Here is a 15603-nt window from a genome sequence, read left to right as displayed (position 1 = left end):
ATCCTTCGCGTGACCTTTAAGTGTTCCCGCGTGCACCACACCACGTCCTGCGCTGGATCATGGCTGGATGGTTGAGCTCTGTGGTGGTTGGAGAAATGGTGGTGGAGTGGTGCCGGTGGAGACGCGCGCTGGACCAGAGCGCGTTTGAAATTACGCACGAGCGTGCGCGAGTGTAAAGACACAGAAACAAGCCAGAAACAGTCAATAAAAGAAAGCGCACTTACCGGGTGACCCTCTGCCCCACTATGCGACCCATGGCGTGAGAGGACCCTCAGATGCCGTGGTCACAGTCCACGTCTCTGCAGATGTACCACAGGATCACATATAGGATGAGGAGGATGGCGAAGATGAAGAGCGCAACGAGGATGGCCTTGGTGACCGGAGAGATGAACGACTGCATGTCAGGACCAGAGCCGGGCAGAGCGGCTTGGGGCTCCGCGTCCGTCCGTCCTCACTCCGCTGTCTCTCTCGTCCTGCTCCGTTCGTCACCTTCGCTCCGTTGGCAACTGTTGAGGACGGAGCCCGGGGCTTTACCACGCGCAGACACACACATCAGAGCTTGACGCACACGCACACGGACTCCCCCGCTACACGGACACTCCTGCTGCTGGCGCGCGCACTGAGTGGGGCTTCCCTGCTTTTAGAGGCAGCACGTCCCAACACCCACTCGGTTCAAATGCCTGTCGCATATTGGCACAGACAGAGACAGTGGCATCAGCTCTCCGATTTTAGACAAGGTCCCGCTGACGATGACATTCAGCAGGTGATTTGAGGAGGGACGTTTCTGGCCACGTGCACAATCAACGAGCGGACAAGTCCGAAGTTGAGCGCTGCGCTGCAGCGTTTGCTGCAAACAGGTTGATTAATATTCCTCACGGCAAAGCTGCGTGTGGCGCCGGTCTATGCTCTTATCACAACCACAGCAGCACTGTCAGGTGCTGGATGGGGGGGACCAATACATATTTGGATAGATATTTTAAGCTCACGTAACAATTGCATCCCTATAAGACTTATACATCAGTTCTTTGCACACCAAGAAGGCTCAAAGACGTAACTTGTGTTGTCCAAAGCAATGCTGTAGCCACGCGTATGCAGCCTTTTTACATTCTGAAAACATTTAGTAAGAAATATAACAGAATGTTGAACAGAAATATTGGTCTGAATCACATTTTGCAGTAAATAAAGGTACATGTAGAACATAATTCATGTATTGGTGTCCTTCTGTAGAAAAGCTATAAAAATAGGTCACCAGTGTCAAATTTCAGTGAATTAACAAAAGCCTAATATTTGGTGCTACACTTGGTGAAACCACTAGGTGGCGACAAACACGCGACTTTGGTTGAAATGTGAAGGTGCGTTGATTATTCCGTACATCACCGTTGCACTGTAGTCTTCCACAACAATCATGAAAACTAAAGGAGATTGAGCAGCACTGACGGTAAGAGCCATTGTGTTATCATACTGCATTTTAATGCAGTATTTTGCTGTTGTTGAATGTTTACGAGACGGTCCTTGGCGAAGGTTTAGCCGCACCAGCGTCTGGCCTGTGCACAGAAGCTAGCATTAGCACAAACGATCTTTGACAAGTTTGTGCACCCGTTATTAACGAGTTGTAACATCTGTATCTAATGGTTTTATTTTGAGTGCGGTGTGTTGTAGTGTGACCTGATAATAATGAATAAAATCAAGTTATTTGACAGAAGAAGCTAAATTAGCTCATCACGGGCCAGCGGCCGTCAAGTACAGACAAAACCTTCAAACTTCCGGTGCGGTCTTCAGAACAAAACATTTGTTTAACTTGAGCATTTCATTTGTTGGTAATCTATAACCTTGATAACTTGACTGCATGCTGTACATGTATTATTACAGTCCTGTGTAAACTATAGTGGGTCTGGTACAGAGTTAAATCTAAGTTTGGCTCAGATTTTACGCCGCGCTGCTTTAATGTTGAAGGCGCGTAAAGGTCGTCTCCTGTTCTTACTCGGAGATGGATGAAGATGAAATTGCTTTGACAGTCGGTAACTAGCTTTGTAGCACAAGATTTAACTCATTTAACCTGTGTGGCATACTTAACGCTCTGTTTACAAATGAGGCTAAAGAGCTCCGATAGACACTGACCTGTAAATCAGCCCGAGGTAAAACTAGTTCAGATGGACACAGTATTATTTAGCCTGATAAGATTTCACCCGCAAGTGCTATCTTGGCTCCGGTTTATTTGTTAAAAGCATTTTAAAGTTAACTAAATTGTAAGGTTCGATGTTATTTCTGTCATACAAGGTCAACGTTATTTAAGATCCAAGTTTTCCACTAATGTGCATCATGTCGTTTGTGAGCAATGTTAAAATACTTTGCTTGGCATTATCATTGCGGGTCAACATCGATTATTTATTTTAAAAACACGTACAACCTCTTATTTCTCTGTCTAATCTCATCACAACATCGCGAAATATCAGTGTTGTAACCGTATATTAGTAGTACTTCATAGCTTATGAAAATGGATAACTTTCAGGACTAGTTTGCTTCTCTTTCATGGAAGTAGGTCAGTAGGCTTTTCACCATAACAAAGTTTTGTGTGCGATATGTTTGCTGCTGAAAATGTCACAAAATAAACATAATATTGAGATTATTGAATATATGCCACTGACACAATAAACCCGAGTTTTGTTGATCCCTACAAACCCTGTTCTAAATGTGTTGGAATATATAAATAGCAGAACAAATAAGATAAGATATTCCTTTATTGTCCCACATGGGGAAATTTCATTGGTGCAAATACTTATGTGTTTTAATTTGTATCTGTTTTGAGTAGTGGAAGTTACTTGTTCGAACCTCTACAGTTCTAATCATAGTGTACTACAAAAAATAAAATATAAATGACAACAAATTCCCACAATAATTATTGAGCCCGATAAAATGTTTCTTCACTAATTCAAAGAAAGACAGGCCTATAAGTCTGTTCACCGTAGGGCTGCAACTAACTATTTTGCTAAACAGTTAACCTGTTTTTTTTTTACTACGTGTGAGAGTGATCCAGCTTAATCTAAAGCCACGCCGCTTCTTGATGCTGATGAAGTACGCTTGGAGACTAAATTGTTTATTGATCAAAAATACTAATTGTACACATTTCCTGTTCTCCCAGCACATGGCATGTTTAGGAAACTGTGTATAGTCCAGATAATGATTATTCGATTACTAAATTAGTTGACGATGATCTTAATAATAATTTAGTTACAATGAATGAATTAACTTGTTTCAGTCTTGGTTCGCCATCATTAAAGTTTTTGTTGTAAACTCTGCACCTCTTTTTATAGACACGTTACGATGAACACAGAAGACAAGTTGGAGGGCATGCTGTTGAAGTGCAGCAGCGGAGGCCTGGATGTTGGAGGACGAGTGGGGCTGGGCAGTGGAGTGGGACTGGTGGTCATGACACTCGGGGAGCGATCACTGGTGAACCATCCCATCTTGGCTGAGGATGATGACGATGAAGACGACAATGATGATTTGACGGGCAGCTCGCTGGTCACTCATGACCTGGTCCCTCCAGAGCAGCTCATGATGCAGGAGGAGATATCGAAGAGCGGTGGCGATGAAGACACAGAAAGTGACGTGACCACACAGTTTCCTCTAAAACTTCCAAATAAGCTGCCGTGTTTGCTTCATATGCCAGTAAGTTAGTGAATAGTGCTTATAGTGTTTGTTTGTACTTTTTCTAAAGGTTTTTTCCTCTTGTGGTTGTGTCTTTTCAGTTGCCCATAAAACAGGAACTGAAGCTGACAGATACTTCATCCCTGATAAAAAAGGACAAGAAAGCAGTAAAAGACCTAATGTTGTGTCCCAAAAAGAAGAAAAGAAAGCAGCGCTCACCAGCAAAAGTATGCATTACTTGTTGCTTTAACATGTATCTCTGTGCAAGCAATACAAGGTACACAAAATGGAACAATAATAAAACCTGATGTGTATATTTTTGTGTAGAGTCTCACAGTCAATGAGGATGGATCGATGGGCATGCAAAGCCCCAAGTGCCATGTGTGTATTCATTGTAATGCTGCATTTCGAACAAATTATCATCTGCAGAGGCATGTCTTCATCCACACAGGTAAAAATTGTGTGGAATCCTTTTTTCCCCCCAACGTTTAAACTTTTACTCAACACAAACACACTAAGTTTAAGAGTTTTCTTTTTTATTTACAGGAGAGAAGCCCTTCCAGTGCACTCAGTGTGACATGCGCTTCATTCAGAAGTATCTTCTGCAGAGACATGAAAAAATACACACCGGTGAGTACAGTTCAATTAGAAAGCTTAATCAGTCTGTTTTCATTTTTCTTGATAATAAAATATAAAAATATGTTTTTAGGTCTCAAAAAAGAAATAGTCAATTGTTAGAGAAAGCCGAGTTTTAACTTATCAGGTGTCCACCAAGGGCCACATTTGGGCAAATTTAGCACGAAGCCCCAGGGCTAAAAAGAAAAAATTGGTCTGACCATAATTTGGACATAGAGTGTATAATATAGATTTCAACATATACCAAAACGCTTGATCAAATAGATACATACACTATTGCCTCACTGCAACAAGGTCCCATGTTAGCTCCAGGGTCGTGTATTGCATGTTCTCCCCATGTCTGGAATGTGCTTCCCAAACATGCAAAGTATAAGACAATCGTCCATCCAGATTCTCCTGACTGTACTGGCTCGAGATGCCTTGATTGCTTATAAATGCAGAGGTCAAGGGTTAGGGTTATACCTGTGGTCATGTGTGTTTTTACTCCAGACATGTGAAAATTATTAGTAAAAAATCATACTATAGCTATAAAAATATGTGTATAGGACAATAACAACAAACGGCTCTAACAGTTTAGGTCACAATGCTCTGTTTTTGCTGTGCTGGTTTCAGGCGAGAAGCCATTTCGATGCGATGAATGTGGCATGAGATTCATCCAAAAGTATCACATGGAACGACATAAAAGGACCCACAGCGGAGAGAAGCCCTACCAGTGTGATTACTGTCACCAGGTAAATACATCATATAAACCCATATTCAATTTCTACTATTTGGTCGTGTGCTCAGAATACTAGCTAGTTTTATAGTAAATATAGCTTCTACAATAATTGACACATAATACTTTCTTCACAGTACTTTTCCAGGACAGACAGGGTTTTGAAGCACAGGAGAATGTGTCATGAGAACAAAGAGAAAAAGAGCAACAAGGCGGCTGGGAAAGTTGGAGCTCCATGTGAACCAGATTCTTTAAACATACCATTTCTTGCCAAAGAGTGTTCGCTGCCTAAAAAGAAGCGCCAAAAGTGTATAGACAAAACACTGACTTCTGAGACTATCACCACTACTCAGACAGAAGGGCACACTGTCACTGAAACCGAGGAGAAAGAAGAGCAGAGAGAAAATAAAATTGAAGGTCTACCTCTTTATACCGTGTCCTCCAAAGTTAAACATGAGTATGTGATGGCAGACTACTCCATGGACCTCCCAGAGGAGTCGTCATGCCAAACTCAATCAATCTCCAAAAGAACCATCAAGCAGTCAAGTGAACAAACCACTCCCTCTCTGCTATTCTCTTCAAAGGAAGATAATGTCGACAAAGTCACACAATATACATTTGAAATTGTGGATAAACAAGGTCTTTTGGATGTAGATAGTAATACTGAGCTTGAATCAGTAGAAACTCTTCAGGGAGGGCCAGCAAAGCCTGCACCCAACAGCACAAACTATGATGATGCCATGCAGTTTCTAAAGAAGAAGAGGTACCTTCAGGCTGCTGTCACCAACAACAGTCGAGATTACAACCTCAGCACCAACAGTCTGTCGTCTCAGACACCTGTCAATCAAACAGTAGTGTCTACTGTGATCGACGAGACTGTCCCAGCCACAATATTGGAGCCTCAGCCCCTCAATGACATCAAGACCCATGAGAAGAGCGTCCTCCCAGATGAAGTCCTGCAGACGCTGCTCGACCACTACTCCAATAAGGCCAACGGGCAGGCGGACATCTCCTTTAGTGTAGCCGACACAGAGGTGACTTCAAGTATATCCATTAATTCATCGGACGTTTCAGACAGCAGTCCTGTGGAGAGCCTGGCAGCCTCCTCTGCTCACTCTCAGCCTCCCACAGAGAAGGTCAGTCTCCTGCAAGAATACTCCAAATTCCTACAACAAGCACTTGAGAGGACCAGCCAGAACGACAGCTACTTGACCAGCCAAAGCCTCAGCCTGGTCTCAGAGAGCCCTCCTTTAGCGGGACAGCCACTGTTTGCCACTGAGAAACAGTTTCCATCTCCCAGCCGGTTCAAATCAGGGATGAGTTCTCCGTTAAGATCCACTTTAGACAAACCTCACTTCGGATTACTGGTGGGGGACTCGCAGCACTCGTTTTCATTTTCAGGAGATGAGACCACGCCCCCCTCAGCTGTGTCTCCCGCAGACGACGACTTTCTGGAGCAAGTTTCGCCCAAAAAGTCGGATTCAACACAGGGGATTCTTCAGACATTTCAGATAAGCTCCTTCGACCAGAACTTCAAGTCCCACTTCCAGACGTCGAGATCTGGATCCACCTCACAGTTCACGGTTGCCAATGGACAGGTCAGTCTGCGAGGACACAGCACAGACTTCTCAGAGTTCACTTTAGTTCGAGAAACCAGATCACAACTTAACTCCTCCCCTGATGTTTCTTCCAGTGAAACTTTCTGAAGGAAGATGCTAGAAATTCACTCTCAGCAGCACTTTATCTTATGTTTTCTGTTTCTGCCAAATCATGTCCCTGTGCATCTTCGTGTCTTTCACAGAGAGACATTTTGTGTTTCATTTTAAATTTAATTTAAAATGTAGCATCCCCCTCTTTAGGAACAAATATATACTAAATAATGTTTTTAAGCATGGAATAATTGAGCTACCAAAGCGTAGATATTTTGTCAAATGATTTCCTTGTCACAATAATGATTTGACATTTCAATAACAATTCTTATTTGTGAACAATGTGTTGTTGCTGCCTGATGGCTACCTCCCTCTCCAAACCTTTACAGTAACAGTCATGAATCCAAAAATATTCAGACTATAGTGATGTACTTGTATGTTCACTAGTGAATGGGTTTAATGTAACGTGGCTATAGTCATCTAACAGTGTTGACTGTTTGACTCTTATGTGGTATTGATTGATGACACTTCGTAATGTTAATATTGTCAATGTAAGATTAATTTGCCTATAGAAATTACAATCTCCACTTTGTTTGTCACTTTACTGTCACCTCAAATTGGTGTGTTACATGTTATTTATTTTTGCCCCCTTTAAACTGTGGTAAGTGAACCTTAAAATCTGAATTGGTATCAAAGAGCTGCACACATGAAATGGTTGCAGGATAAATGTGATTTTCAATCGAGCTGCAGTAAAAGTTACTTAAAAATGATTGTGCCTAAATTCTGCACAATTTGCAATTTTTTTACTGCAGAGAATGTCAACAGAAAAGTTACTTATTAAATTTGTAAGAAAAAGTCCTATGTTCTGAATGTAAATATGAGTTATTTAAAACTCAAGGTGACACTTTGTTTAAATCACTTTAGTTAATGCAGTTTTTAAACTGGAACGAGCATGTCAAGAAATTTCATCTTTAAAATGTTGTAATTGTGCCTTTCTTTTCTTCAGTCTCGCCTTTCCTGTCTTATTCTGTTTATACACTTTATATCTAGGTCAGTGACTTAAGGCAAATAATTCCAGTTGCACAACAAATACATAAGCTATCTTTCTTGCAGCCTGTAATCTTACATTGAGGTTTATTTAAACCAGCACGTCTCTCTTGTATTTTATTCAGTTGCAATAAGTGGCACACAGATCATATTTTTACCTAACCAGGATACCAATAAGAAATGTTTCAGATACATTGTACATCTGTACATATTGTGGTTGAATCACCTGCTTGGTAGTGATCACCTTTGTTAGGCCTTGTCCATATGATGCCATTTAAATATAGTCTTCATTCTGTCAAAAGTCAGTGAATTTGAATATTATGGAACAAGCAGAGTGATATTGTATCATAACATTAAACATGTTAAACAAGTAATTTCTGTCTGCTAAAAGTGAAAACTAAACCTGTCTATAAACACATGTTTCCCTTGAACCTCTGAAATACTTTTTTCCCAGCATTCAGATTGACTGACTTGTGCCTGTGCTTCATGATGCATTACATTGTTGGACTGTTCTTCTATGTTTTAGGTGCTACTGTGTAAACACTGTTAGAAAAATATTGTTCCCTAATGTTACACATCTACTGACAATCAGGGAGACAGGGCACCACCTTAATCAGATATTCTTTATTTTCTCTCATTGAACATTCCCTACAGAACGTATAAAAATGTTTTGCTGTAAATACATTGTATAGCCTATTTTTGTGTTCAGAAACGTTCTGTTAGATGGGAGACTCCTTTTGTCAGTGAATGGCACATGCATTTGTTCAAGTTATGTTATGGACAGTGTACAAAATAGACTAAAATGCCTTGTTTTTGTTTGTATATATACACCCCACCATCGACAAAAAGACATTTGATTTTATATTTTATTGCGTTAGTTTTACTGTATGAAAAATGCTCCACAAAATACTTTTAAATTTGTACTCCAATATACCGTCAATGTGCAACTTGTAGGTTCAGTTCATTTTGTCACAGTGATAAATATTTGTGATATGTCACCCATCACCATCGCTTCAAAACTGATTTGAAAGCACAATAAAACATTTCATTTTGCTTTGGTAAAATATAATTAAAATATATGGCTTAAATGCCACAATTTTAGAAACCTTACTAAAGCATTCTGATTTTCATCAATTTTTGTTAGACGACTGGCCAGAAGTGTCCTTGTATAAGCTAAAAGTATATTTCTTTGGTGTAAAAAGAGCTCAAATGAGAAATTTTGATAAAAAACAACTATTTTTGAAAGTCATTTAAGGCACTGATATGTACAGTATATTGTATGCAGTCTATATCGCGCTCATTTATCTGTTCACGTCTTTTGTGTCAATGTTTTTCAAATACAGTCTGACTTTTGGATCAGGTTTTTAAAGTCCTGGTGCATCACAGTGGGACGTGGTTTTAGTTAAATGCGGTAAGGTTTATATGCATGGTCATTAATGTTGGGTCGAGTGAAATTGTCGTATGAATTACAGTATGTGCAGCTTTAATTGTAACTAATTGATTTTCAGTAAAGTAACCCATGATTAGATTTTTGGCAATATATTATGATTTATAAACAGTCTGATTTTTGATTGTTGTGTGTCATGTCCTTATAAATAAATTCAGATTACAATCTTGAGTTTTGAGTATTTATTTTTAGCACAGACTCACCCGAAAACCACAGTTGCCTAATTTGCTTGTAGTTGTTATAAACAACACACTTAAAATGTTGTTTGATACATAGAGACATACATGATGTAGCCTACTGAATTGTACTTCAAAATGTATTAAAATGGTTTCTATGCTGCCCAGTGGTCGAGCACTATAGTACTATAGGCTATGGTTTGTTTCAATAGTTATTTATTATTTCAATGTTATCTAACTTTCAGTCTGGTTTTAGAAAGAAACAGCACGGTCACAGCTGCTCTTAAAGTTCAAGATTATTTGTTGCAAGCTCTAGATATAAAAAAAATATTCTGTGACACTTCATTGACGGCACAGCATCTCTGGCCTGGCCTTAAACTGGTTTGCCAATTACCTGTCAAACCATTCACAATTTGTGAAATTGGCAGGCGCCTCCTCTTCTTTTTTGACTGATCAAGTGGGTGCCTCAGGGTTCCATTTTAGGCCCATTGTTATCTATGTAAATAATCGTGCTGAGCTGTCTAATGTTGTGTACCATTTTTATGCTGATGATACAGTACTTTACAATTGTTCAACATCACTGGAGCGGGCCATTAAAGCTTGAAGTATTTTCAGAAGACAATAACTGATGTTGAATACCACAAGCTTTTGTGGTAAAAGAATATAACTATTTGTACTGACAGAGAAGACGTTGAACTTTGTGCCTGTTCTGGAGTTGGTCAGAAAACCATTTGCTCAGCCCACTCAGTCTTTTCTGGTATTGCACCATGACAACACAGCATCTCATGCTGTTGTTTCCTAACAGTTCTCCAGTGTCTGCCTACTTTCTGCTTTTGAGTCTCTTGATAATGCACCTCGTTTAGTGTCAGGTTTGTGTTTTATTAGGACATATAATGCAACCTTCCTGGGTTGTCTAGATATTGTCTCTGATAAAACCTTGACATTTACAGCCACATTTTATATTGTGAAAATAATATGTGCATAAAGTTGAAACAGTCAAAAATATTTATATCTATCACGTGAAGATGCCTAACAAAACCGACCGAATGACACTGGTTAACTATGGTTAGCCGTGCCAGATTGATGTGGATCACTCTGAATATAGTTCTGCACGATAGTTTGAAACTAATTCTGCAAGAATGTATGTGGAAGAGTTTGAAGGCACATGGGAAGGCCAGCAGCAGGCCAGCAGTCTTATTGCTATTGGTATGCTACAGTAAGAGCTTACCACCGCCCTGGACTAGTTCCAGCCCTGGAAAAGGCAAAAACTTCACCAGGTGCTACAATGAGCTGCCCTGTGAGACTACGGATTGGTATGGCAAAGACACAGAGAAACAAGCTGCAGCGAGGAGGTTCAACTATATGGTGATGAGTAAATGCACTCAAGTCAGAAGATCAGATAAACAAACTACAAATGCAAATACAGGAAGAAAACTTGATTGTATCAAAGTAGTACATAAAGTATGTCAAGGCAAGAATTAAAGGACAATATAGAAATGGAGGAGGAACAATTTGCTCAAGTGCAAGATAAAGCATTAGCATGTCGTTCAGAAAGGCCAAGTGTTCCTACAGAAAAAATGCTGTCGTTTCAAGGGAATGAAATGATTAAAGGAGAGAAAAGAGTGCTGACCATCTATGACAAATGGAAAGAAAAGGTTAGAAGATACAGAAAAGATCTTAAAAGTGATTTGTCGGATGCTCAAGTAGCAGAAACGGCCGAGGATCTTGAACAAACAATAAATGACATGATGAAAGCCTAGAGTGAACTAAGAGAGCGTACAGCACCATCTCCTGTCATGAGGCGTAAAATGGACACTTGTGAATCTGTGACAAAGGAGATTATGAAAGGAAATCTTCAGCCTACGAGTGTGAAGGTTGGAGAGAAGGTCCGTCTACCTGAATATGGTGGATCTATAATAAATCTTGAGGGCAAGGTAAGGAAATTCATGTGATTAAACACAAAAAACACAATTGTTGATTCCTTTTTGTAATTTTATTAACTCTCTGGGATGGAGACATTCTGGGCAAATATGTTGCCTGAGTTTACTGCTTTGAAATTCATTGCCGTCTTTAGTTCCATCTTCTTTTGTTTGAGTGTGATATTTACAAGAGTTGTATTTATTTATTTTATTTTTTACTGCATCTTTGCAATCAACAGATTTGCAGTTAAACATTCACTTATGAAATATATGTTCTGCACATGTTCTGACACTCTCACAGTGCCTCTAACCCTTCTGGCAACTTATTTATCAATATAACATTTGATACTGTTTATATGGTTAAATGTTGAGCAATCTCAGAAATGTATTTATTGTGTGTGTTTTCTTATAGCTTGCCTTTTAATTATTTGACACTATTAAGATAAAAGCATCAATTGGTTGTGTTCAAATTTGATGAGGCATAATTTCAGATGGAGAGCAGGGCAGGAGCTTTATATACAGTAACTCTGAGAGATTCAGTGTCTTTGAAAGAAATATCAAAATTAGGATCCACAAATGTTGAACCTCCACAAACTGCCATATGAAGTCATAATTGTCTGGCTTTGTTGTAGTGCAGTCTTGTTTGCAGTCCCTCGAAACAAACAAAACAAAAGCCACGATCATCTTGCATGGACATACTGTACAACATGATAGCCCTCAGATCATGACTTCTCCGGGTAATATGTTTGTTTACAATTTTAAGTACCATGGCTTTATACTAGACCAGAAATTCTCTTAAAAGCTCACTTACAAAACCTGGTTAAAAAAATGGTATTGGCCATTGTATTGGATTATGTATAGGGCATCGCGCCCTATACATCTGCAAAATGTCTGAAATGAAATACTGTATATCGCTGTACCTTTAGATTCACAATGGGTTGTGGGATTCACTCACCAAAATCAGACTCAGAATCAGAAAGGGGTTTATTGCCATTGTCAATGAACATAATTCACAAACATAGGAACTTGTCTTGGCGATTCTGTGCAACATAAAACAATGAATAATGAATAAGTCAAAAGAGAAACAATTTAAATCTACTATGGGATAAAAATAACAAACTATCAGATACAAAAATAAGAATAACAAATAGACTTAATATGTACACACATTTACAGCTGAGTTTACACATGTAGTGCAGAAATTGAACAGTGTGAAAAGTGTTTAAGAAGTGTTCATGAGTCCAACAGCAGAGGGACAGAAACTGTTCTTTTGGCGTGAGGTTCTGGTCCAGATGGACCGGATGGACCATAGCCTCCTGCCTGAGGGGAGTGGCCTCCTGCCTGAGGGAGTGGCCTCCTGTCTGAGGGGAGTGGCCTCCTGCCTGAGGGGAGTGGCCTCCTGCCTGAGGGGAGTGGCCTCCTGCCTGAGGGAGTGGCCTCCTGCCTGAGGGGAGTGGCCTCCTACCTGAGGGGAGTGGCCTCCTGCCTGAGGGGAGTGGCCTCCTACCTGAGGGGAGTGGCCTCCTGCCTGAGGGGAGTGGCCTCCTGCCTGAGGGGAGTGGCCTCCTGCCTGAGGGGAGTGGCCTCCTGCCTGAGGGGAGTGGCCTCCTACCTGAGGGGAGTGGCCTCCTGCCTGAGGGGAGTGGCCTCCTGCCTGAGGGGAGTGGTTCAAATAGCCCATGTCCAGGGTGAGAAGGGTCGGCTGTGATCTGACCTGCTCGTCCCAGAGCCCTGGAGACGTCCAGGTCCTGCAGAGCTGGAAGTCTGCAGCCGATCGCCAGTGTAAACTCTACACTAAGGCTCAGTGACTCTTTGTGTTCAGGAGGTTCACACATTGGATGCTCTTAGTTGTATACTTACTATATTGTAAGTTGTATGTGGCTGTGAACCTTCCCACTTGTGTGCACACAATATTTTGGTTGATCTGTCCCTCGTGTGAGGACTGACTGGGGAAAGTGAGATTTTTCCTATGCTGCTCCTGCAGCTTGGAACTCATTCCAGTTTAGATTGTGTGAAATGGTCTCAATTATAGGCCATAGGCTGTAGCCTGTATCGTTCAAGTTCGCTACACCTGTCACAAGACTAAAAAATACTTCAAATATAAAATTATCATTGTACCATTAGCTCATGACCAAAAGTTCTCCACTCGGATCGCGCCAGTTTTTTTACGGCGATAACTTAAAGGCGGAACTATATTCTCAGCCTGATAGCGCAATATCTCTACGCCTGAATCATTCCGCCTCTGAATCAGCCAATCAGGTGAGAGTTACAACAACAACATAAAATATGGCTGCTCCCATGGAGCGTCATGTTATCTCTCGAGCCGATAGAAAACGCTATGAAAATATGGATAACACGTGCATCACACACATTTCAGCGGTAGAAAAAGAGCAAACACAGCCACAGACTGTTGTCCGCTGGAGGAAGCTGGTGACTTGTGCTCGGAAGTGAATAGAAATCGATGGAATAGACGGCGCGTTAGCGGCAGCTGTTTGTGTACACAATGATGACTTCGCCAAACAAAACTATCCTACGTCTTCTGTGGCTTCTTCGGACGGAAATCTTTCTCATTTTCTGGAGAGTAACAAGCCAGGCTTTCACCCTACATGCTATAGACGTTTCACCCTACATGCTATAGACGTTTCACCCTACATGCTATAGACGTTTCACCCTACATGCTATAGACGTTTCATTGACAAGAAACGAATTACTAGTGCTGAAAAGAAGGTGAATCTACCACATCAACTCTGCCACCTTCTCCCAAACGACTGAGATCTACCACAGATGTAAAGACAAAATCATCTAAAAAGTCAAGGGATGTACTTCCTGCAGTTTGCATCATTTGCAGAAGGTTGATCGCTGTATCAAAGAGGCTCACAAGACAAAGAAAGATAAATTGGTCCAAGCTGAAACTTTAACTGCTGGTGAGTAGATTATATACTGATTATTGCATGTGTGTTTTCTCTTGCTCGTGGTAAATAGGATTAATCACAGTGAAATAAGTTGGCCAAAATATACATAGATAAGATAATCCTTTATTGTCCCACATGGGGACATTTCATTGATGCAACGCAGGAAGATCCAGAGGTAGATCCAGAAGAAAAGAACAGATCACTATAGGAATATGTGCCTAGTTTATTACATGTAGGTGTAGATGTAATGTACGTAAGACTGTATGATGATGTGAGTTGAATAAAAAGGCAATACAACTTTTGCGATTGTTTACTGATTGTGCTCACCCTTGATTGAAATTCTTTTACTTCTCCTTTACTGGGAAGTTTGGTCAAAGCAGCTGAATCAAGAGCAGATGAATCCATCCTGATGTGTACCAGAGGTAAAGATTGTGTTGCTATTGAAGGCACCTCTATCACAAGAGGTGTTACAAAGAATACTCAAGCTTTCCGACAAAGAAGACAAGTGATGAAAGGTAACATTTTGGTAATCAAATAAAATATATATATTTCCATATATTTAGATAAATTCATTGAAAATTATTGTAATGACTACACGATCATTTTAAAGACGTTTGAATCAAAGCAAATTTCTGTTTGTAGTGAGCTAGTATATTTCAATCACTGCATTTCCTTGCTTTATACAGGTGAGCTAAAGTCTGGGAGTACGGCAGACATACAGCATTCTGTGACACTGTCATCCGGACACAACTGATTGAAAATCAGGAAATCCTCAGAATGAAGAAGCTCTTGTCCCTGTTCCAGAAATTCATCAAAAAACACCCTGGTCATGGAAGTTACCGGTAATTAAATTCTTCTTATTGTTTATGAAAGAAAACAATAGAAGATCAGATAAACATCACAGCTATGTTTATTCATAAAATTTCATTCAAGATCAAACCAATCCAGTTAGCTACAGGAGTCTACATATTTCCATTCATTTTGTTTATTTATACAGGGAAAACCCAGTGAGAAAAGTGGTTACCCTGTTAAAACACAACACAAAATAAACAACAAACAATAGGATACTAAAACACAAAATAAAATAATAATTCTAAAACTAAAACACAAATAAAATAGTAATCTATCAATACTTATGAATTTCTATTCCTTGTCTAATTTTTACAGATCCGATCTTCTGAAGAAGAGATTACAGCGAGACTTCCCACTGCTGAATTTACACAAACCACCAAGAAGAAACCTGAGTGAAATGGTTTCCACGGAGACGACAGGACTTCTCCACCAGGATTTTTCAACTGAAACTGATATGTCAGTTTCTGAGATGTCATGTAGTGATGGAGAAATGGTGCCAGAAAGTGGTAAAGATGCAGCACTGCGAGAGCTCTCAAGGACAGTTTACAGTGCAGGTGTATTACTGAAACAAGCGGTCAAGAGTGCCCCTAGTATGGATGAAA

At 40.3% G+C, this 15603-nt stretch overlaps 2 protein-coding genes and 1 long non-coding RNA gene across 3 annotated transcripts in view; 2 read left to right on the top strand and 1 right to left on the bottom strand.

The window, feature by feature from the left end:
- Nucleotides 1-873, bottom strand: part of LOC140359864 (polyprenol dehydrogenase) — a 52732-nt gene extending 51859 nt beyond the window's left edge. Inside the window, exon 1 of the mRNA XM_072445073.1 lies at nt 225-873. The gene's annotated coding sequence lies outside the window, so the exon portion shown is untranslated. The remainder of the gene's footprint in view (nt 1-224) is intronic.
- Nucleotides 874-1292: 419 nt separating this feature from the next.
- On the top strand, nt 1293-9301 carry znf148 (zinc finger protein 148). The gene is made up of 7 exons (XM_072445098.1): nt 1293-1438; nt 3312-3669; nt 3750-3875; nt 3976-4099; nt 4195-4278; nt 4897-5015; nt 5137-9301. The coding sequence occupies exons 2-7, from the start codon at nt 3322-3324 to the stop codon at nt 6703-6705; spliced, it is 2370 nt and encodes a 789-aa protein (XP_072301199.1). The 5' UTR covers nt 1293-1438; nt 3312-3321; the 3' UTR covers nt 6706-9301.
- A 4254-nt stretch (nt 9302-13555) lies between these two features.
- LOC140359197 (uncharacterized) lies at nt 13556-15603 on the top strand. The gene is made up of 4 exons (XR_011926840.1): nt 13556-14161; nt 14516-14664; nt 14836-14991; nt 15317-15603. It is a non-coding gene; the product is annotated as an uncharacterized lncRNA (long non-coding RNA).

This window comes from Eucyclogobius newberryi, unplaced genomic scaffold (genome assembly GCF_026437365.1).
Source record: "Eucyclogobius newberryi isolate DKJ021-1_F unplaced genomic scaffold, fEucNew1.0.hap1 SCAF_14, whole genome shotgun sequence".
Taxonomy (NCBI): Eukaryota; Metazoa; Chordata; class Actinopteri; order Gobiiformes; family Gobiidae; genus Eucyclogobius; species Eucyclogobius newberryi.
Note: the sequence above shows the minus strand (reverse complement) of the source record. Positions and strands in the feature narration are given on the sequence as shown.